Consider the following 24,081-nt stretch of genomic DNA (forward strand, 5'->3'; position numbering starts at 1 on the left):
GGAAAATGGATAATGATACATCATCCTTCATGAGTTCTTGTGAGCATTAAATGCAACGAATAAAGTATAGCAGCCAGAACAATGCCTGACATATAGGAGGCTTAAATATGTGGTCTGATGCCATTAGTATTATATTTCTACTATTATGCTGTGGGCAAGATGCTCAGGATAAAGTTTGCTCTAAGCACAAAAGCAAAAAACAAGGTAGGCAATCTGCAAACAATGAAACCGAATGGTGCATTGCTTTTTTTTTTTTTCTAAAAGCAACTGACACGCCCCGCACTTGGGTTGGATCCGCCCAGTCCTCATTAAATATGGCTGCAAGCCCAGCTACCCTATTGCGGTTGCGCATGCCGAAGCTCCTCCCAGCCGCTGCTTCTCGGCGGCGCTTTTTCCCCCAGGCTGGGCTGAGGTGCCTGGAGAGGGCCCTCCGTGGCGCGCATGCGCAGACACCGTCTTGGCAGAGCTAATACTCCAAGGCGCCTGTCACATGAGCCTGGCTCCCGCTCGGCTCCCCCTCCTCCCGGCTGGGCTGTGTGAATGAAGCTCTGCCGGCTACGTGGGGCGCTAGCTCTACTCGCCGTGTGGAACGCCAGAGCCGACTGAGCGCGCTGCCCACCGCCGGTGGCCACAGGCTCCGCCGCGCCGGACCTCGGTGACAGGTAAAGGCAAATGGGCTTCCCTTCCCCAACAGGTCTTTCCCCGGTCGTCGGCCGCCGGCCCACCCGAGGAGCCCCCCTGGTACAGCGAGCAAGGGGAGAGCGCTCGCCTGCCACCACGGTCCTCGGAGCTGGCATTCCCTGCCCGGCCGCCACCGAAGGAGGTGGACAGGCTGGTTCCTGCCAGAGCGGGGCGGCATCTCCTTGGCAGCCCAGCCCTGTTCTGGGAGCAGGGTCCCCAGGCTGCCGATCGAAGTTTCCTTGCCAAGCGGCGCCAAGCCTGCCCAGCTTTGAAAGCCGGGAGCTTGGCTGCCCGCGTCGCTTCTCCAGAGGACAGGGTTGGGGCGGCGTTGGCTGGGAAAGCGCAGCCGAGGCCAGGTCCTGTTCGTCCCCTGCTTTGGACCTGCCACAGGTTTCCAGGGGTTCGTAGTGAAGCGCGGTCCAGACGGTCTGGGCGAAGAAGTTGGATCTGCGTTTTCTCCCTTTGCCGCCCAGTGCGCTTAGCTGCTGCTTCCAGACGTTGGAGCCCTGCGCTCCAGCGCCTTTCCGAGGGATGGAAAGAAGGCTTTTTAGCTTAACTTTGACGCGCTTTTTACCTTTATGAACGTGGCAGAACAAATCAGTTGCCTGAAGTTGGACGTGTGTCCGTGTCCGTGTGATAACGTCGGTGGAAGCTGCACCGAGTTAATGAGGGGGAAAGCCAGAAGGTGAAGCATTAAAAACCAGTGAGACTCCCCTTTACACATATTTCATAAATGTATTAGTAATTTCCCGGGTTGAATTTCAGAGCTGTTAAATTTCCCCTTGTTCCAAGACGCGCTGACCAGTACTTCTTAACAGTAAGCAAAATAAGGGGCCGGGGTGGGGTGGGGTGGGGGCACACTTAAACTGTGCCATGCACCAGATAACTCATTGGAGCACTTTTTCCTGGTGAATTCATCCTCAGAGTTTAAGTTTCTTAAGCTCTCTTTTTCTTGGATTTCAGAAGCCTTTCCTCATCCAAAGCCCAGTCTTTGTTGGAGTTTTGAGGACTGGCGCACACATGAACTCTTTTTGTTCTTTAAAGAAAAGGAGGTCATTAAAGAAGGCCAACACTGTTCTCAAACTAGTATTAGCCTTGAGCATTTGGGCTTTAGCTTTTCCACTTCAGAGTTGGTTATGTAAAAATCAATGGAAATAGAAGAAATTCACCTCAGGCCAAAAAGGTGAGGGCCTTTCTGGAAAAAAAAAATTCAAATGAGCTTTTATGCTCAATGACGAAAATAAATTATTTAAAAACTTGTTTAAATTCACCAAGTGCTTAAACTTCCAAACCAAACTAAGACCAGTAATCACACCCTTTAGTTTTTCCTTTGCTTTCTAACTCCTTTCATATAACTGGAGATAGTATTGTTTTAAGACTGAATTTAAAGATTCAGAATTTATCGGTACGGCTGTGGATGTGTGTGTGTGTGTGTGCTTGGGGGGGGGGCAGCTTTACATAGTCAGTTGTTTTCTTACCATCTTACTTGGATTCCAGGGATTGAACTCAGGCTTGGGCACCAAGCTCTGAGCCTTCTCAACAGCTTTGAATTTGAAAATATATCAGTGCGCGTTAGCTAAATTACTTCGATTTTAGTGACATTAATATTCTAGTTTTATGTTTTTCTTTGTCCTTGACTCATTCTCTCATTATACAAACAATAGAATATGTTCACTATAGGAATTTTGCAAAGAGAGAACAGTACAGAATAAAGTGGAATGGAAGACCCACCTCCCAACGGGTATTGTCACTTCCTGCTTTTTTACTGCGCTCCCTCTTTTTTTATGTAACCTTTTAAAAAATACTTTATTCACAGAGTCTGCTTTTTTCATACTGATGTCTTCATGTAACACTGCATCTTTATGGGCAGAAGAAGATTCATTCAGCAGAGGGTGGAACTTTAGGAAGCACATGGGTATCACAATTCATCTCAACCAACCCCTTACTCCTCCAGCCCCATTTACTGAATTCCCAGTGATTCCTACAGGATCGACAGACAGCAGTGAATGACAATGTTAACTGATGATAGATCTCCACTCTCTCACCAGCAATACCTCGATGCTTTGAAGTAGGGTGGGGGCTTGACACTGCTTCTGTATGCTGTCTTTGAAAGAGAGGTTCAGAGCAGGGCAGGGGCTCATTTTCAAGCATTGGAAATTCTTTGTCTTCTTTTGCAGATTTTCATTTTTCTGTTTTACATTTTCAGGTTTGGGGCCTTAGAATCTTGCAGAAAGCAGAGCCACACAGTTGCATCTCCATCTATACCCTCCTTTAAGTCCCCCTCCAAAACTGGGGGGGGCGGGCCTCTGGAAAGCTCTGAGCCTGTGACCCCAGCGTGGGAGAAGATAGGTGCAACATGGCCATGTGGCAGGGTAAGAAATTAGCACTTATTCCTCTAACTGGTTTTTCCTCCTGCTGTCTTCCACCCCCACCCAACCCCCAGAGCCAGTGGCTGCCAGCCAGCTGTTTCTTTAATTTAACCCTTTCTTTACCAGGACAATGCACATTCATTTAAGAGAAGCTGTTGTCAGCTAGATTATTCAGATGATTCTCAAGTGGATGTCAGTGGGGAATCAGACAAATGTTATACCAGAAGCATTAAAAAGAATTTCCTTCAATTAAACATGTATTCCTGGGGGTTATATGTGAGATGATAGATTTTTTTTTCCTATTTGTGGTTTTCATTTGTTTCAAGCAAATTTGTATTGTAAGATCCTTGAAAGTAGGGGGAGACACACTTTGCCACCTCTCCAGCTTCCTCTTCTCATTGAAGAAAGTTTTGGGTTTTGGCAGTGTTGAAAGGCTCATTGAATCTTATGTTTATATTTTGGTGCTCATTTTCGTATTATAATGTACCCAAAGCCAAGCTCACCAATGCTTTGAGTGATAAATTATATTTCCTGTTGTGAGTTTCTGTCTCATGCAAAGTTGTTATTTTTAGTGAGGTTGGCCATCAGTCTTCAGGATGTTCAGAATTTTCATTAGAATCAAATCTTATGATGATCACAGAAGAAATGTGGGTTTAAGACATGATTGACAAAAAACTACCGAACTGTGTCTGTGACCCACAAAAGGTTCATGACCACTTACATGAAACAGAGTTAAAAAAAAAAATAGCTTCAGTAGCTGTGAGTGTTCAGAAGCTAGATTTGTCTCTGGGGTTAATGAGTCTTTAAAAAAATGTTTTCTTGAGTTTGTGATTTAAAACATGTTCATACCAGAATGTAACAAACAGTTTTGACATACATGGATTGTCAGTTTAAAGATGTTTTTTTGACATGGGATTTGGCTTGTATGCTGGCTTTGATGGGTAATTATCATAAACAGTGAGATGGCCCAGTGGGTAGAGGTGTTTGCCACCAAGGCAGACAACTTGAGTCCTGTCCCTGAGATCCATATGATGGAAGGAGACAAAGAGATTTCTCATAGTTTGTCCTCTGACATCCTTATCTATGACATGTGGTGTGAGGTGTGCGTGCGTTCCTGTGTGTGTGTGTGTGTGTGTGTGTGTGTGTGTGTGTGTGTGTGTGCTCGCGCGCGTGCCGCGAGCATGCACATGCAGTTAAGTCCTAAGAAATTCTTTTCATTCAACAAACAGAATACAGGCAAGAGTAAAGCACAGAAGCTTGGCGGATTCCTCATGATCTGGGAAAGACAGACTTATGAATAAACTGTGTCACATTAAGTATTACCATAGGGAGAGGTAGAAAATGAGATGCAAGCCTAGAGAAAAAGCATGGTGAACTTTGAGGTTTGAGCTGCTCTAAAACCGAGTAGGAGTTGCCATATGGATCGGTGAGAGAATGGTGTTCTAGGCAGACAGAGCAACACTGTTCAGGAACTTCCAGCGTGCTTTGTTTGCCCGGTGTGAGATGAATCAAGGAAAGCAGTTGGAGGCCAGAAAATAAAGAACCTTATATGTTCTAGGAAGGCTTTTTATACTCTATCCTGGAGACAAAGATTCTAAACAGGGAAGAAACACAAGCAGATTTGGTTTTAGAAAGATTACTCTGGCAAGCAGTGCTGGTGCTGGAGACAGTAAAAGGCTGCTCTCATTGAGAAGTTTTCTGAACAAGTGGTTTAGGGAAAAGGGAGCGAGGGTCTGAGAAGAGAAGCAAGGGTAGTGAGGTTGGAAAGAATCCGGTGCTGTATTCGTCGCGCATGCTGTACAACTGGACTGAAGAATTGACCCTGGACTGACGGCCAGCTTGGGCATGGGAACTAGAAGTGCTATGCTCTGAGATGGGAAACATGAGAGGGGCTGAAGGGGACTCTAGACACTAGTGTACTAAACTTTTGACCTCCTTGCGTCCTTTTGATTCCTTTGGGCTGTCAGGTTGATATTTCAAAGGCATTTTTGAAAAAGTCTCTTGCCCGGAGTGTGTGCGGGTGGAGATGGCTTTTGTTCCTGATGATGTGCATGAAGTTTGTAGTTTTCCTCTACAATTGCGCTGATAGTTGTTAATGATGTCTTAATTGACTGTAAAAAAAATACTGTCATGTTTAATGATTAATAATTATTAATAAATAAAATGTCATATTTTCCTAGCAATACATCTTAAAAATTGAGGCTCTGCAATGTGATCGACTTAACTTTACATGGACTGAAACCTCATTTGTTTGGTTACTCGTTAAGAGGGAAGGGCTCTACATAATTTAGCATTTAGGATAACTGCAGTTTATTGGCTGTGTGGGGCAACTTTTAAAGGGAAAATGATAGTTCCAGCGTTAGCCACATGAATGTGGATTGAACTCTTGGCTTTATCACTTCAGAGCTGCGAGGCTTTGGGCAGTTTCTTTGAGCTCTCTGTGATTCATTGTCGTCCTTTGTAAAATGAGCATGAGAAAAGAACTTGCTGTATAAGCTTGTGAAGATGAATTGAGTTATATGTGGAACAGTTAACTTAGACAACTGTATGCCCATATTCTAATCATGAGACAGAATGTAATTTAGTGTGTAAAAGTATTCGTAATTTAGTAATAGCTATTCCTACTACTACAATCACTTGGTATTACTATTGATTTACATTAGTTTGGATAGGACTGGAGCCCTGTTCTGAAGATGTCATTTCATGTTGTCTCTGGAAGCCCAGCCATATAATAAATAAAAAAGTTTGGCTCTTCAGGTAGAGGTTTAGATCTGAAGAGATACTTAGGAAACAGGTAACTCCGTTACATTGAGCTGAATGACAGGACTTGAACTCAGTCTTGGGATTTCCTATTCTGTTGTTCTTTTCATGCGCTTATGGAAGAGGGAATGTGGGAATCTGTCCTCAGTTCAAGGAAGCTTTTGCATTAATTTCTGGAGGCAATTTGTTGGGAAATTTTAAAAGCTAAAAAATCTCAAATCTTCCTGTTATTTTTTTTTTTTTTTGGATCATTATTGATTAGTTCTTCATGGAAAATCTGATCAGAATTCATGTTCCTCTTCAACATGGTCAACATATTATTTTGAGTTCACCCAGTAGAGCACTCTAATGCATAGCCTGCCTACTTTAAACAGAATATACAGAGGGTGCATTCATAGTTCTGGTAACTTAAAGTCAGTATTAAAAACATCAGGGGGTTTTGGTCTAATGATTAAGAAAACACCAAAGAGGAGACTAGCTAGTTTGAAGTTATAAGGAGACTCAGGTTAGTTATTAGTCTTTGCTGAACCCAAGTTATATACTGGACACTTTGCTGGGCCCCACAGATGCAGCAGTAGTCTAGGAAAACGGCTATAGACTCTGAGCTCTTGGAATTGACCAACTAAGATAAAGGTAACATTTCAAGTTAATAAAATAGTTTATTTAACAAACATGCTAATGTCATTTGGAAAAAATTATATCTACATACATTTAGAAGGAGTCAAATAGTTTTTTAGTACTAAAGGATGGAGGCTATCAAAATTTTCTGTGCTTTAAAACGTATTTCTGCTCAGGTCTCACCACCCCCTCCATTGGAATTCAGTCCTAAGACCCCAGCATTTAAAGGAGCCTTATGAACAATTCTGATGTCTAATCTTGTTTGAGAACTGCTTCACTAAGTAATTAAAAGTTAAATGAGAGTGAAATGATGAAAGAACTAAAAAATAGGGAAGGACATAATCTCCAGGTAGATATTTATATGCATAATAGCAAAGGTAGACTTAATAAAGAAAAAGATTACCATCGTTAATTATGTAACAATTTAAAACTTCTGCACATAAAACAAATAAAGTTAATGAGAAAACTAGGAAGAATTGCAATGAGGTCCATTGTATTTAACACAGGAAGAAGAAACATGTGATTATTTTACTAGAAAGGCATGCAGTGAATGGGGGGGAGATATGCACAGAGAAACACATAAAAGAAATTCAAGTGGCCGGTAAACACAAAAAGTGTACTATCTCGGTAGTTATGAAAGAAAGGGGAATTAGAATAGCACGCAATTTTCTCCAGCATAGTTTTGCAAAGATTAAAAAAGAATGGCAGAACTCAAAGTTGGAAAAAAAAAAAAACCCATGAGGAAGCAGCTATTCTCACAAACTTCTCCTGAGAATGTCAATGGAGAAATACTTTAAAACTGTTTACATTTTGTATGGGTAGTTAATTTCTTTTTCCTTTTCTCCTCTTCTCTCTTCTTCTCCTTCTACTCCACCTCCTCTTCTTCCTCTTCCTCTTTCTCCCCTCTACTCCCCTCCCTCTCTCCCTCTCTCCCCCCAGGGTTTCTTTGTGTAGCCCTGGCTGTCCTAGAATTTGATCTATGGACCAGGCTGGGCTCAAACTCAGTGATCTGCCTGCCTCCACCTGGAGAGTAGATAATATTTTTTTTTTTAGTTTATCCTAGGAAAGAATTAAAGATGGTGCTCCAAGAATATATGAATCAAGATACTAACTATAGCATTTTCTGTGTTGGAAAAATTGGTGTTATTTGTATTCTATTACAGTCATACCATTCAGCGGAATACTGTAGTTCCTAAAAGTCATAGTGCCCGACTTATTGACTTAGAAATTGATTTATCATATAGTGTTATATGGTGGGGGGAGCAGATTTTAAGTGATTAATAGTTAAAAGTCTGGCCCATTGTGTTTATTAGTAGTAGTATTTCTCAACTTTACACTCAGTAAAATATTGGTAAGATAGTAGCTAGCCTAAAAGTTCTCCACTCCTGTGCTCATTACTATCATCTTGGATAAAAAAAAAAAAAAAAAAAAAAAAAAAAAAAAAAAAAAAAAACAACCCTTTAAATTGGGGCGGGAGAGCTGGCTCAGTGGTTAAGAGCATGGGCTGCTTTTCCAGAGGTCCTGAGTTCAATTCCCATGGTGGCTCACAGCCATCTTTTAACTCCAGCCCCATGGGGATTTGACACTCTGTTCTGGCTTCTGAGGGCACTGCATGAATGTGCTACACAGATGAACATGCAGGTAAAAAAAATAACCATACAAATAAAATAAAATATATTCAGGCTAATTACATCTGATTCTCTCCAGGTGTTGTGTCATATGACTTTAATCCTTGGATTTGAGAGGCAGAGACAGGCAGATATCTTTGAGTTCAAACCTAGCCAGTCTACACTAGTGACCCCAGGTCAGTCAAGGGCACATAGTGAGACTATGTCTTAAAAAAAAATTTCATTCTCTTGGAATGGGTGGAGATTAATTAGTTTTCTTTTCTTTTCTTTTCTTTTCTTTTCTTTTCTTTTCTTTTCTTTTCTTTTCTTTTCTTTTCTTTCCTTCCTTCCTTCCTTCCTTTCTTTCTTTCTTTCTTTCTTTCTTTCTTTCTTTCTTTCTTTCTTTCTTTTTTGTTTTTTGAGACACAGTTTCTCTATAGCCCTGGCTGTCCTGGAACTCACTCTGTAGACCAGGCTGGCTTCAAACTCAGAAATCCACCTGCCTCTGCCTCCCAAGTGCTGGGATTAAAGGCCTGCGCCACCACCGCTTAATTAGTATTTTTAAAGCTCCTCCCCCCATGATTTCAGTGTGCAGCCAAATTTGGGAATCACTAAGTAGTGGTAGAAAGGATTAAATAGGAAAAGTAACTGTTTCATATATGGGTTCAATGTATAATAACTATTACGGTTGGAATTTTAAATTATTAGTAGTGTGATCCCATTTTAATGTATGTTTTTGTGTCCACAAATGCATAATACCAAAAAAAGTCTGAGAGGAAAGCCAGGCATGGTGGTACACTTCCATCATCTCAGCACTTTGGAGGCTGAGGCAGGAGGATTGTCCTGATTTCAAAGATAGCCTTAGCTATGTAATTCCAGCTAGCCTGGACTATAGGGTGAGGCCCTATTTCAAAACAACAAAAGCAGACAAGAATTATCTGCAAGGCTACATAAAAATTATTTAATAGGTGTAGGTCATTAGAAGAATGTATGTTTAGCACATGCAGCATCCTAGGATCTATCTATCTCCAGCCCTGCAAAACAATATTAAATAAAAGATATTGAGATGCACATGTCTACAATCTTAGCACTCAGGAAGCTGACGCAAGAGGAGCACTTGGACAGTGGTGTGAAATTCTGTCTCAAACAAACAAAAACCAAAATAAATTATAAATTTACTTTATTTATTACATGGATTACTTGTTAATTTAAAAAACTTAATTTCTGAAGGAAGTACATACACACATAGACACACATTTTTACCTTAAGATATTTATAGTGCAAAAACTAGATATAGCTTCAATAACGGGAAATGCAAATAAATTATGGCAGGTCTATATAGTATAGTGTTTGGCCATAAAGAATAAAGACTAATGGCCCGGTGTTGTGATTTCAGTACTTGGGTGGTTGAAACAAGAGAAATAAGAATTCTAGGCTATCCTAGGCTACAAAGCAAAACTTGTATAAAAAAATCAAGACTGATGTGGTAAATGCTTATGAGAGAAATTCACACTAGAAGTGCTCCAAAGAAAGCGCCTTTCCCCAAGTATTAGGCTATGCTTATACTCTTTTCTTTTTTGATATGCTAGCTTAGTTTTCAAATTTTGTACAAGCAATCTGTATTGCTTTTAAATGCAGCAAACAAGTGATTTGGAAAGGAGACAGAAAAGTCTGTGGACTTCCAAAGAATGCCTATCACAAGTAGCACACAACTGGGTGTCTGCTTCACTTAGGCGTCCCCTCATACCTCTGAATAAGAAGAGAAAAGAAATCAGGCCCCTGAGTGTTTGGTTAGAGCAGGCTTTTTGCTATTAATACTTCCGCAAGGACTCTTAATTTTTGGCTGCCTCTACAATTGATTAAAAAAATTCCTTGGGGGAGTGAAAGTGCAGACAAAGTGACTGTGCACAGCAACATGGGAAATGACAGAGCATCTGATGAAAAATATGTCACTGTATGTGTGAAAAGAAAGCAGAGGGAGATTGTAGTAGGATGCACAGTTGCAATGGCAAACAAGTCTGCAGGCCTCAAATGCAAAAAAACTAGAAATTTAGACCTTGTGGAGTTTTCTTTTCTTTCCCATCATAGTGTATTTGTAAATATTCCAGTGCTGTGGTGATTTGGCTAACAAGATGGATCGTTACAAAGCACTTCAGGAGGTGATTGCAGAGGTTCAGTGTGAAATCTGCGTCATCTGGCTTGCTAATTGAACCATTATTACCTAGAAAAACCCATCTGCTCCCGACTTGACCAAAATGGGAGCATCCTTTTGACTCTCAAGTGAGAATCAGGTCTTTATGGTGGTAGCAAAGAAGCAGCATCCACCCCATTTCCCTCTCTGTCTGGCACAGTGCCTCCCTGTGGCAGGCTCTCAAGAATTGAGTTGTCAATTACAAAATACAAAGAAGTTATAAATATAATCAAAATAAGTAAACAAAGGCATTTTGTCTCACTTTATCATGTTTCTGCAATTCCCCAGAGGACTCAAAATGAATGGGGAATGAATTCTTAGTCATCAGGGAAATGCAAATCAAAACAACACTGAGATACCACCTCACACCAGTCAGAATGGCTAAGATCAAACACTCAGGTGACAGCAGATGCTGGCGAGGATGTGGAGAAAGAGGAACACTCCTCCATTGTTGGTGGGGTTGCAAGCTGGTACAACCACTCTGGAATCAGTCTGGTGGTTCCTCAGAAAATTGGACATAGTACTACCTGAGGACCCAGCTATACCACTTCTGGGCATATACCCAAAAGATGCCCCAACATATAACAAGGACATATGCTCCACTATGTTCATAGCAGCCTTATTTATAATAGCTAGAAGCTGGAAAGAACCCAGATGTCCTTCAACAGAGGAATGGATACAGAAAATGTGGTACATTTACACAATGAAGTATTACTCAGCTATTAAAAACAATGAATTTGAGAAGTTCTTAGGTAAATGGATGGAACTGGAGAATATCATCCTGAGTGAGGTAACCCAATCATAAAAGAACACACATGGTATACACTCACTGATACGTGGATAATTGCCCCAAAAACTTACAATACCTAAAATACAACGCATAGACCACATGAAGCTCAAGAAGAAGAAGGAAGACCAAAGTGTGGGTGATTTGGTCCTTCTTGGAGTAACAAAATACTCACGGGGGCAAGTATGGAGACAATGATTGAATCAGAAGTAAAGGAAAACACCTTTTCAGAAATGTTACCATCTAACTGTTCTTTCCCAAGCATACAGCTATGGAAGAAACCCAGGGTCTTGTATCTGATGTGACTGGATTTGAACCTACTAAAATTACCTCCACTTTAAAAGACTAAGTTGTCTCATTGTGGGTCAAATATAGTCTGAGGGAGACAGTTGCTTGGTTTATGTCCTGGCTCTGTCACTGTTAGCTGTTAGCTTTGAGCAAGTTATTTAATGTTAAGTACCTCACCTTCATCACCTGTAAAATGGGGTCAGTAAAAATAGCTACTAATTAGTCTATCAGTGTAACAATTGTTAAAGGTGGCTGGAAGGATGGAATGAGTTAATATACATTTATAGCCCTCTCACCATTGCCTGACTATTGTTCAGAATCACAAATGCTAGTAGTATGCAAAAGATATATATATATATATATATATGTATATATATACACACACATATATATATGATTATTGTAGATGATTGTAGATGTGATTGAATTAACAATAGAATCGTCAGTAGCTGTAGCATAAAAAATAAAGTTATTGAAGGGGCATTATTAATCTGGAAAGTGATCTGTCATGTGATCCAATTCAAATGTTTAATCTTGCAAAGGAAGAAGTTGAGATCTAGTGAGTCAGTCAAGGCCACACAGCTGTCACAGGGCACCTACAGCCAAGTCCCTGGGCTCCTGATAACCACTCTTTTTTTTTTTTGTCTATTTGTCTACTTATCCTTATATTACTGTGTTGTCTGCCTTTGAAGCTCTTCTAATGTGTGTGTGTGTGTGTTTGTTAGTGCGGATTGGATCAAGGTCATTAGACATGCTAGGCAAGTGTTCCAGCACTCAGCCCATGAGCTATATCTTTAGAACTTTTACATTTTATTTTAATTTTGAGGCAAGGTCTCATTCACTTGCCTAGGCAGGTCTTGAACTTTTGGTTTTCTTCCCTCAGCCTCCTGAGTAGTTGTGATTGCAGGCCCACATGTACTTACCAAGCTGGGCTATCTGCTAAATGTTTATCTTTCCTTACAGTGCCTTATTGCTACTGTGGAGAGATTTCCTTTAGCTCTGAAAAAAATTTTTTTCATGAGGTTTCTGGGATTTTTTTTTTTTTTTGGTTTTGTTAGTATGCTATCATTTTTGAGATAAGTTGTGGTTCTTAGGTTTTAGCCAGAATTATGATTCAGAACTTCCTGTTTCATATAATGCTACTCTGTCTGTCATGAGTAGGGCAAGGCAGGACTTAAATGTTTCCCTTTTGGTGGCAGCAAATGGCAGATTCTTTTTTCTACCTTTTGTTCATACCCCAGATATTTATAGACTTGTGGTAAGACTAAAGAATGTATTGAGTAGTTAATAGTGTGAGCTAATTATCTTTGTAATGTCATATTTTGATGCTTTTCAACAACAACAAAAACCTGTCTGACATTAAGTGGCATTCTATTGTATTTATTTAGGATTTCTGTCTTGACTACTTCATGAGAAGTAGAACAACACAGAAATCACATCATAGAGCAATCAGAAAGTATTCCATCCTGTAGAAGTGAAGTAGTTACTTTAGGTAGGTCAGACTCTTTGACTCTGAGTTCTCCTTTCGTTTAGCTATCAGCTTTCGAACCTACCTGTTCTTTGGTAAAAACCAGCCTTTTGATTCTTTGGGTGTGTTCTTTATTCCAGTGTGTAGCCCTAAAGGTCACTGGATTTATTTATCTAGTACTTCTCTTAACAAGACAGAGAGCATTTAGGACAGGCACCATCCACTGAAGGCACTGCTCCCTGAATCTTCCTTTAATGAGTAAAAATTGCTTGGCCTTTCTGTTAAAGTACCATGGTAATGAATGAAATAAGATAAGGCATGCTAAGATGTTTTCTTAAAACAGGAAACAACCAGTGGTATTCCCTCCTGTCATTCATTATATTCTATACAGTGATGCTGATAGACATTTATGGTCACTAGGAAACCTTATTCTCTGTTACACTAGCAAAAACTCTCAGTTAGGTCATCCTGTGCCATACATATATATGGATATATTAAGTTATTACATATTCAAAACCTGTCTCCTTCTCTAATGCCGTTATAACTAATCATGGCTGAGTGGGAAGTACACTGTGTCACACCACTATGTAGCATGCATTCCTGGTGTTAGAGATAATTATGGGTGCTGTTGCCAAGGGCTTTAGGAGGTTTTTTTTTTTTTTCATCTAGTCTGAATCCACTGACTAAATCTTTGGATCTTAAAAAAAAAAAAAAAAAAAAAAAAAAAAAAAAAAAAAAAACCCATCATTTAAGAGCTGGATTAGTACTGAGGAATCACACCCTCTGAATTTGAATTTGGGTGGAGGCAAGGCAAATCACAGCAGGGTGTACCTGCCACTACTACAACAGTTGGTTTGGAAACTGTTAAAAGAACTGTTAAACAATGCAAGCAAATGGCCTGTAGTTTGCTATTATTGTGCTAAATAGCTGGTTCTCCATTTCTGCTTCAGGAACTTCAGACTTGAGAGTTGATGTAAAAGCCCCCCCTCCCCCGCACAGTTGGGGGCAGTATAAATAGTTAGACTCCATTGGCTTGGAAGTCGTTCTGAAATGTAAATTGTGAGTACCTTTTGACTCTGTGAGTCTGTTTTAAAGAGGAACTGCAGGGACGTCATTTATTATTGCAAGTGAGTTGGTTACCTCATTATTGCCAGGTATATTGATTGTGATATATCTACACTATGGGAAGCTGTTCCTTTAATTAAATGGGGTGAGGTATGTCTATATATAGTGATAGGGAATGATAACCAAGATACATTTGTTTTTAAAGAGAGAGGGCTTCACATATTCCAGGCTGACCTTTAAATTCACTGTGTAATTTTCTTAATCTTTCTACTTCAGCTTCCCAAGTGCTGGGATTGCAAGTGTACAACACCCTGCCTGGCTTATGATACATTTTAAGTGGGGCAAAAGATGCATAACACTGTGAATTATAGGATCCTATTTGGATAACTGGAAGAAAGGGAGTAGTATGAGATAGGGCTTTCTAAGTCTGCCTTCCATTTCTGTCATTTCTTTCCTCTCTCCTCTTCTGTTGGGAATGGAACCCAAGGCCTTGTACATGCTAGATACTCACTCTACCTCTGAGCTGTTCACACCTCCAGTCCTCTTAGCGTGTGTGTGTGTGTGTGTGTGTGAGTGTGTGTATGTATGTGTATGTATGTGTGTATGTATGTGTGTGTATGTGTGTGTATGTATGTGTATGTATGTGTGTGTATGTATGCATGTATGCATGCTTAGGAAATGTGTGCAACCTTGCAGAAAACAGTTCCAGTTTTCTTGGATTAGAGGTGATGGGGTTAAGGCTTTTCCATTTTCTCTTAGTGTCTGTTTAATACTTGATTTAACAACACTCATATTTGTTATGTCTTTAAATAACAAAGTTTACATAAAAATTATGCCTGAAGCTGGTGGAATGGTTGAGTTGGGAGGTTACATTGAAATTCAGGAAGCTAAGGCCAAAAACTAATGGCCTCTAGAAAAGCCACCAAGGTTGATGGCTGGCTAGATTAGGGGAGATGTTTATTAACTAATAGTGCTTAGAGAAAAGAAACAAGAATAAATTGTTGAAATTATTTTTTATTGGACTTTAAAAATGAAATAATTATAGTTATAGCATTACTTTGATATCTGGGTGCTTTAATATGTAAATAGCATCGTAAATGTATTCCGGATCAAAGTTAAAAGTTGAATTCGTCAGTGTCTGGAGTAGTAGCTGCCATTCTTGTTCAACTTGTTTGAATATTTTTCATGAACTTCAAGTTAAAATTTCTTGGCCCTTTGGCTTAAGGACCTGAGATGGAGTGTAAGTATAAACTTAAGCTTGAAGGAGAGACTATGTAAGTAGCCTAATATTTACCTTGTAAGATTTTGATTAAGTCTTCAAATCTTTCAGGGCTTTTAGGGGGCCCATCTGCCTCAAAAGGAAGACTGTGGCTTGTGATAAAAGAAGTCAAAGGGATGTCTCTCTGAATGTCCCTTTTGATTTGACTAGCCATTTGCAGAGTTATGGGCATTCAGAGGCAGGAATGGTTATCCTGTGCTAAATGACCCTAATTCTCTTTGTAATATTAACCAAGAGATCACCTATAAGAAAGAAACTTTGATGGATTGATTAAGAAGGAGGACATGCTTTACTCCAGTAATTGATGAAACTCTGTAAGAGGCAGATGTTGGAAACTTCGGTGATCAGCTTAATGGATGTTAAAAAGAAAAGGAAGCAGTCACTTAAGGCTGTAGGTGGGAATAGAAAGCCCATAAACAGAGTGTAACCTTTGCTAGGTATGGTGGTACAGCTTGTAATCCTAGTACTTGGGAGATAGGAGGATCATGAGTTCAAGGTTATTTTTAGCTGTACAGCAAATTTGAGACAAGCCTGCATTTCCTGAGAGCCTGTCTCAAAATACCAATAAAACAACTCTGTAACTTATGAGGATTTTCTAGGGGAACAAGAGAACGTGATGAGCTTTCTAAAAGTGGTTTGGGGTTGAACTTGAACCTGGACCTACAGATTATGCATAGTGAACAAGGATAGGAAGTCCTCACCTTTCCCAGTGATTGAAGAAGCTTGGGGCCCCAGTTTAGACCAGGCATGAAGGAGGGAGGAGTTGGGAGAAGAAAACAGACATCTTAGAAGGATACAAGAGAAAATCTGAGCTGTAAGTGAGTTGACTTTGTGTGCTTGAAACCTGTACTTGGCTGTCCTGGGTAATGGATGTTGTTTAAATTTCCCACTCTATAGTAACATATTTTGACTCAACAGGCACCAAGAAAGAGGATCAAAAACAACTAACATTTATTGAGTACTTACCATGTGTAAGTTAAAGTGCTTCATGTGGATTAACTTTAATCTTCACCATAACTATTTAAGGGTCAGGAAGTAGGGCATGCAGTGGTTACATTTGATTCTGAAATTGGAGCTGGTGGAGCATGGATCCATGGCTGCCTCACCGTGGAACCTGTGCTCTTGGTTACTTTTTATTCCTAGGAGCACAGTGCCAGAAATCTTGTTTCCACTGCCTCCCTGACAAAAAGGGTGGTGGCCAGTTATGACTGCAGTAACTTCCTATTGAAGTCCTGTTGTGGTGGCCTTGTAGTTTTGGTTGTCAGCCTAGCCCTTAACACCTGAAGCCATCTCTCCAGACCATCTTGTTGTGGTCTTAATAGCAAATGAAGGGAGGAGGGCAGGTGTGTAAGAAAGGTTACAGAAGCTTACAGGGTCTGGGAATACCTGGACTATACTGTGGCAAAGTTCTTCATTCTTTCTGAGTTTAAGTAATCTTGTGACTAGCTTGTATTTGTCAGACATTAGTACATAGCATATGTAGGACCAGGAAGATTCAGAAGCACACAGTGCCCTTCCCTGAAAATGCTAGTTTGAGGAAGTTCAAACACCTGCACAAATAACCATCATAAAATTAATGCGAGGGATGCATTCCAGGAACATTTTGGAATACTGATTTTTTTTGAGGATTTGGAATGTCTACCAAAGGCCCATGTTAAGGGCTCAGTTCTCAGCTCATGGTGCTATACAGAGGTGGTAGAACGCTTAGGAGGTAGGTCTAATGGAAGTTGCATAATTTGATGATATGAAGTGAATTTTGAGTGCTTTGCCTCTTTTTTTTTTTAACACTTTTTTGCTTTGATGAAGTGAGTAGCCTCCGCTGTCACATGCTTCTGCCATGTGTGTACTGTGCTACAACAGACTTAAAAACAGTGGTCCAACAATACATTGGTTGAAACCTACAGAGAGTATGAACCAGAGTGAAGTGTAAGTCCATTCTTCTCAAGTGTCTGTTCCAATAATGGATAGGTAACTAACCCAAATGCCATAGGAGCTTGCCAGTTGTGCAGAGTGGCATTTGAAGCCCATTGTATAACCTTTATTTTAAAACTTGTGGTTATTAGTGACTGAGTACAGGGCCTAGTCTTTGGGAGCCAGAACATGTGAGCAGTTCAGAGGGAAACAGGAAGCATGAAAATGATGTAGGTGACAGATAGCATATATTGGAAGCTTTGTTCAATAATTAAAGCCAGTGTACTCATGTTTAAAAAAATCTATCACAAGTCCTAATAGTTAAATATCTTACTCTCAAATATTAGCTACAAAAGTCATCCCTTGTGTGAAAACATTTATTTTTTTTATTTGAAAACCATACATGGGTCAATTCATTTTGCAAGAGTATATTTCACTATGTGTGTACTAAATGCAAATTAACTCAAAAGGCTTTGCCTCTGTATAACCCAGATTGCCCATGAAAGTTGCATATTAGATTGAGTCTGTGTCAAAATTAGTGACACATTGAGACTTGATGATGCCAACTTAATGCCAAAGGATTGTAGGTAGTAGTAGTAGACAACCTATAGTACTGGTTTTCAGCCAAGGATGGTTTTAGTCTCTAGGGACATTGGCAACATCTGGAGGTATTTTGGTTCTCACAATAGTGGAGAGGCGTTACTAGCAGGTAGAAGACCAAGAAGACACTAGGTATTTTATATTTTACTGGCCAGCCCTCTGCAACAAAGAATTCTTTGTAAATAATAGTGCCAGTTTTGGCTAGAGCTGAGGAACCCAGATCTAGGGAATTTGGAATAGTTGGGAGATCTTGGATTTGATCCTTGAAGTCCTTAGAGTTCTAGTCCTCTAATGTCCTCTAATGTCCTAGAATTCTAAGCTTTGCTACCTAGTTGAAAGCTGGGTGATATGATGGCTGTTTAGATTTCCATGATAGCAGCATCGATATCAGATAGATGAACCATTTGTTTTCCTAAGTATTCTGGTTATATAGTGGTTATTTACCACTAACTTATCTGTAAACATTATCAATATTTACCCCCCCCCCCAGGAAACTTTCAGAGCTAAACAGGGGAGCTAAGATGATGAAATGTTATTATGAATTAATTTTTATATTTTAATAGATCTTATCATAAAGTGAGATACAGCAGCTCCAGAGTGCAGTGATTTACTCAAGATTGAAGGCAGACATCCAACTATTTGATATCAAAGTCATTGTTTCTTCCCTTCATTATTTGGCCTTGGTTTCTGTATTTTATCTTTGCTTTCTGTCTCCTAAAGACCATAATAATGTTTGGCAAATATAGATATTCTTGGGTTTGGACATTGTTTGAATATGGGAAAGATTATTCAACTTGTTGTGTTTTACAAAGCATGAGTGTATTTCATAGTGTACCTAAGTTACATTATTCACCTGTTGACACAGATGAAATATCAAGAGATGGCTCAGCGGTTAAGAGCACTGACTGCTCTTCCAGAGGTCCTGAATTCAATTCCCAGCAACCACACGGTGGCTAAGAACCATCTGTAATGGGATCTGATGTCTTCTGGCGTGCAGATGCTCATGAAGACTGAGCACTCATATACACAAAATACGTTACTAATAAATCTTAAAAAAGAAATATTACAGCAAATAGGGATGGAGTTTAAAGGAAGTTTTAGGGTAGAGTAACAATCAGTATAATATAGCTGGATGGCATTGCTCTAAGCTGCCATTTTGAAGAAAACCTGTTGGGCTGACTTCTAAACTCTATTGTCTAGTAGTTTGGGTTTTTTTAAATGTGCAAAATAAGATTTTTTCCCATTGCTCTCAGCTGCCCTGCTTGGCTTAGTAGATAACTAACTACTTAAAAGACAAAAAAGTAGAACTGACATTCATCTGCTTTATGGACTTTGAAGACGTATTGTTTTTTAGCTATTTTTTAAATGGATGATTATCATGGTAGTTAATAGTTACTAACTAAGCCTTACAGTTTTCTAGGTACTGTTTTAAATTATAGTTTATTAATTAACGAATTAAGTGTGTGTGTGTGTGTGTGTGTGTGTGTGTGTGTGTGTGTGTATACAACTTGCTGCATCCGTTTTCTCCTTCCACCATTTGGATCCAGGAATGAAATCAGGGAGACAGGCTTGGCCGCTGGAGCATTTGCCTACTGACTCATCTCACCAGCTCCCAGGTACTATTTTAAATCTTTTACACACATTTCCCACTGCAATCCAGCTGTCAAAGGTTAGTAGTAATATTCTTCTTTTTAAACTGCAGAAAGTGGGGCAGAGAGAAACTAAGTAATAACTAAAAATAATTCCTGGTATAAATGTATATATATGCTATAAGTAAAAAATGTACAGTGGATTTCAAAGACTCCATATATAGAAGAATCTGAAAAACATATTAATGTTTTTATTGGTTACCTATAAAGTAGATACCATTTTGTATGTATTTGATTCAGTAAATACAGTGTTATATCTCCTTTCACTTATTTTTTTCTTAATACAGCATTTAGAAACTTTAAAATTGCCCGAATGGCTTTTGTTTGTGTTAGACAGTATTGCCATAGAGTGTTTTATCAAGGCATCTCTGAGAAATGTGCAGGATCTTACCCTTGTATCTCATCATGTACAGGAGACGAAAAGCAGAGGAAGCAAAAAAAAAGTTTCAATACATTGGACTGAAGCTAGTTGCTGCATCCCTTCATAGGAGGATATCACACCTACTCTCTAATGACTGTTTTATTAAGGGGTGAGGAGCAAGGGAGCTTTTAAGTTTAGGAACATATTAGTGTTTTACCCCCATCTACTGAACAATTGCGTAAAGCATTGTGTTGAAACTGTGGTTCATACAAAATCATTGGCTTGAATCTTTCCACTAAGAACTTATAATCTAGTAAAAGGATTACACTTGTAGAATGAGTAGTAGAAACAATGAATGCAGAATCCTAAGAGAATAGTAGTAATTTGTAGTTAGGTTAAGGATGGAAGTCTAGGAAGGAGGTGACATTTGAGCTGGTTGAAGAAAATTAGGTAGTGATACCCTCCATACTCAAAGGAAAGTCCAGATATTGATGACAGGTCCCTGAGTTTGGATGGTTGTCTGCTCACCAAATGGATGTTTGGTGTGGCACACATTGGAGAGAAGTCAGAGAGCTTGAAATGTGCATTTGGGGTGATCTCTTTGTATTGCTTGCTATTCCTTCCCCATCTCCCTGCTTTCTTGTACCCACATAGGAACTTCCTACTATAGAACAGCCTTTTGGATTTCTGACCTCCTGTATCAGCCAGGCTGTAAAGGTTCAGTAGACTTAGAGCTCATGGTTTCACTTATGTTTCTGGGTACTAGAGATGGACAGGCAAGCATATAATTTCATGTTGTGTGTTTTTTTAAAGCTAGGGTCTCACTGTGTAACCCTGGCTAGCCTGGGGTTCTTTACATAGATCAGGGTGCCCTGGGATCAAAGGTATGCACTATTATGCCTGGAGGATGATTTGTTTGTTTTAAAACTAGTTAAAATGGGCCTGTCTTTGAAATTATATTTAACTTAAATTTTTTCTTGTCTAATCTCTCAGGCAAATAACTGTAGCTCCTTTCACAGGGTGGAGTAGGTAATGAGACAGAAAGAGGCCAGGAGGGCTACTCTGACAGAAGTGTTTTTACTTTGAAGTGGGAATAGTAAAAAAATGTCCTAATATCCTCTTACTGCACTAATATTACTCTGTCCAGTTCTTGCCAGCTTCCAGGTATTTAACAAATTGGTTCATTTGTTGTTCCTATTTTCCTGTTTTTTTTTGTTTTGTTTTGTTTTTAAGGCACAATGTTATGTGCCTAGGCTAGCCTAGCATTCAGTATGGTGTTTATGGTGTTGAGAGTGACCTTGAACTTCTGATCTTCCTTCCTCCTTTCCCAAGTACTAGGATTATATGCATGAAGCACCAGGGCTGGCTGATTGCTTCTGTTTTGTGTGGAATATATTTGGTACTCAAAAAGTAGCTTTGAGGGGCTGGAGAAATGTCTTAGTGGTTAAGAGCACTGACTGCTCTTGCAGAGGACCCATGACAAGACCTGGATTCAGTTTCCAGCATCACCGAGGTGGCTCACAGTCACCTATAACTCCAGTTCTAGAGGGTTTGATGCTTTCTTCTGTTTGATGCTCTCTTCTGATGTTCTGTTCATGTATGCATATTGTGAACGTACATACACATAGTCACATACACACATAAAATAAAATAAAATAAAATAAAATAAATACAAATTAACTAGTAGGGGTTCTTCAGTTTGTAACTGCAAGCAGGTTGTTTTTATTAAGTTTTTTGCCTGCTTGGTTTTATGCTAATAGAGTTTTGCCTCATTAATATAGAATATGCTACATTGATTCCTTCCTGCTCTCCTGGGGATAGTATTCAGCTAGTTGATTTTTTTTTCCTTTTATAAAACCTTAAAATGTTAAAGCTGCAAAGGAGTCCTTTTGTGAGATGTTACAGTAGCTGTCTCTTAGTGAGAAGTGATAGTGTATTTCTTTCCTTTTAAAAATTAGAAATGATTATAATCTAGTGTTGTTAAAAATCAATTTTTTAAGACATAGTCTCATATAGCCCAGGCTGGCCTTTAACTTGCTATATAGTTGTGGATGACCATGAACTTCTGCTTGTCTCTCCCAAGTGTTGGGAATACAACAGTGCACACTGTCCCCAACAAGGTTTTCATTTTACACAGTCAAATGCATTAGCCTTTGCTTATGTAGTTAAGCAGTTTGTGGTTTTAATATATGTAGCAACAGTTGGTGGAAACATGGGTTGGAAGAAGAAATAGTACATACATACTTTTTCAGGCATACTTGTAGTTTTGTGAAGTCCATTATTTTACAACATAAAATAGCACTAATGGGCTTTCAAGCTGCAAATTGTGGCACAGCCAAAGTCTAATCTTTTTTTTTTTTTAAATCTCTGTCTGTCTTAGTTTCATATCCTGTTGATGACATAAAATAGCCTGACAAAAGCAATTTAGGGGAGAGTTTATTTGGCTCCCAATTCCAGGCTGTAGTCCATCGTTACAGGGAAATCAAGGCAACGGGAACTTGAAGCAGCTACATCCATAGTCAAGCGCAGAGAACAATGCACTAATGCTTGTGTGCTAGTTCTCACTCATGTAATCCACCCACAGTGGGCAGATCTACTCAGTAACCAATACAACCCCTAGCTAGACATGCCCACAGGTCAGTTTAGTATAGATGATCCCTCCCTGAAATGTACATGTGATTTAGATGGTATCAATTTGACAAAACTAAGTAACTGCCATCTCTCTGTCTATCTAGCTATCTACCATTATACCAAAGGTCTGTCTTAAAATGGTCTGATACTCTTGTATGTACTCTCGAACAATATGATTTGGAGCTTTAGATCGAATATTAGCCATATCCTGAAACCATGTAGTTTTTGAGTACAAACTGACCTATCTTTCAAGAGTCCTAGAACCCTGTTACCTGTGTATACCTTGGTTTAGTGTAGCCTATGGCTAAGATGAGTAGACCACTCACCCTGCAGTGGCTTTAGCCAATGACTGTGGTGATTGTTGTAGTTATTCAGAGGCAGTGGCTCTGGAGTGGGGCTGCCTGAATTTGATTTCTAGGTCTGACACTTTGCTAGCTGTGGCTGTAGCTTCGGGCAGATCAGTTAAGTCCTTGGTGTTTTAATTAAGTTCTCTCATCTGTGAAAGGATAATAGTGTCCACTTCACAGAACTTTTATGATGTTTACATCAGATAATGAAACATACAGTGCCTAAGCTGTCTATTAGCCTGTCCTGAGTGCTTTTATAATAGTTATTCTAGTCTCACGAAGAGTAAAATGTTGGAAAGTCCTTCTTTAGGTCAGGCAGAGCTCAAGTCTGTTTCTGCTCTCTAACCTCTAGTGCCAAGCAGAAGAAAACCCCTTTCCCTAATTTTCTCCCTTTCTGACATAGCATAGGTAAGGAAGGAGGCAGGGTATGAAAGGGATTTGTAGCTGGGCATCATGGCTCACACCTGTAATCCCATCAATCAGAGACTGAGACAGGAGGAGTGAGGTGAGCTGGAGGGCAGCCTCCTCACATAGTCAGTTCTAGGCCAACCTAAGCTGTAGTTTGAGACCCTATTTTGAACCTCCCCCCTCACAAAAGAAAAAGGGAGGAAAGTATGCTGTAAATGGTAAAGCATTATGTAATCCACAATGAAGTCAATCCTACCATTGTTTTATGGCATACATAATAGTTACTAACTTGTCACCTTTACTGGTTATATTTTATCTTTACCAGGCCAAATAGCTTGTATTACTTTTAGTGTTCATTTTTTCCTCATTTTTTGGAGACAGATCTTTTGTATCATTCTTGCTTCAAATTCTCTGTGTAGCCAAGGGTTGCCATAAACTATTGGATTTTCTGTCTACACCTCCCAAGTGCTAGGATTATAGACATGTATCATCATGCTTGGATATTATGTTCTTTATACAACAGGATCTTTAAACACTTATTTTCTCCAAGACCTGATTTATTGTATGTATTCAGAGCACAATGATGGTATAATATTTAACTTCACTCCACTTTCTTTAAAACATACATACTTTATTCCTGGGCATGGTGGCCCATGACTGTAATCCTAGTTACTTGACAGGCAGAGGCAAAGAGGATTGAGTGTTGTAATAGTTTGAGGAATATTATCATTCTGTTGATTACAGAATCTTTTGCAATGCACTTCCACTAATCTTAAATTTTCTTAGAGACAGAGTCTCACTGTGTAAACTAGGCTAGACTTGACCTCAAAGCAATCGTCTGCCTCTGTCTTTTGAGTACTGGGATTAAAAGTGTGTGCTATCCCACTGGGCACCCTTGATATTTTAAAAAACTTTCATTCACTTACTTTTTTTTAAAAGACAAGTTCTCCTGAATCCCAAGATGACATTTCGTTTCCTGTCTCCACCCTCTGAGTATTGGGGTTAGAGGTTCACACAGCACATCTGGTTTCTGTAGTGCTAGAGGTTAAACCCAAATGTTT

General features: G+C 39.5%; 1 protein-coding gene across 1 annotated transcript in view; it reads left to right on the plus strand.

The window, feature by feature from the left end:
* Positions 1-465: 465 nt before the first annotated feature.
* The window catches only part of Clcn5 (chloride voltage-gated channel 5), a 161,378-nt gene continuing 137,762 nt past the window's right edge, over positions 466-24,081 (plus strand). Inside the window, exons 1-2 of the mRNA XM_034485351.2 lie at positions 466-662; positions 2,888-3,053. Coding sequence (XP_034341242.1) covers positions 3,038-3,053 — 16 coding nt within the window. The 5' untranslated portion in view covers positions 466-662; positions 2,888-3,037. The remainder of the gene's footprint in view (positions 663-2,887; positions 3,054-24,081) is intronic.

Source organism: Arvicanthis niloticus, chromosome X (assembly GCF_011762505.2).
Source record: "Arvicanthis niloticus isolate mArvNil1 chromosome X, mArvNil1.pat.X, whole genome shotgun sequence".
Classification (NCBI taxonomy): domain Eukaryota; kingdom Metazoa; phylum Chordata; class Mammalia; order Rodentia; family Muridae; genus Arvicanthis; species Arvicanthis niloticus.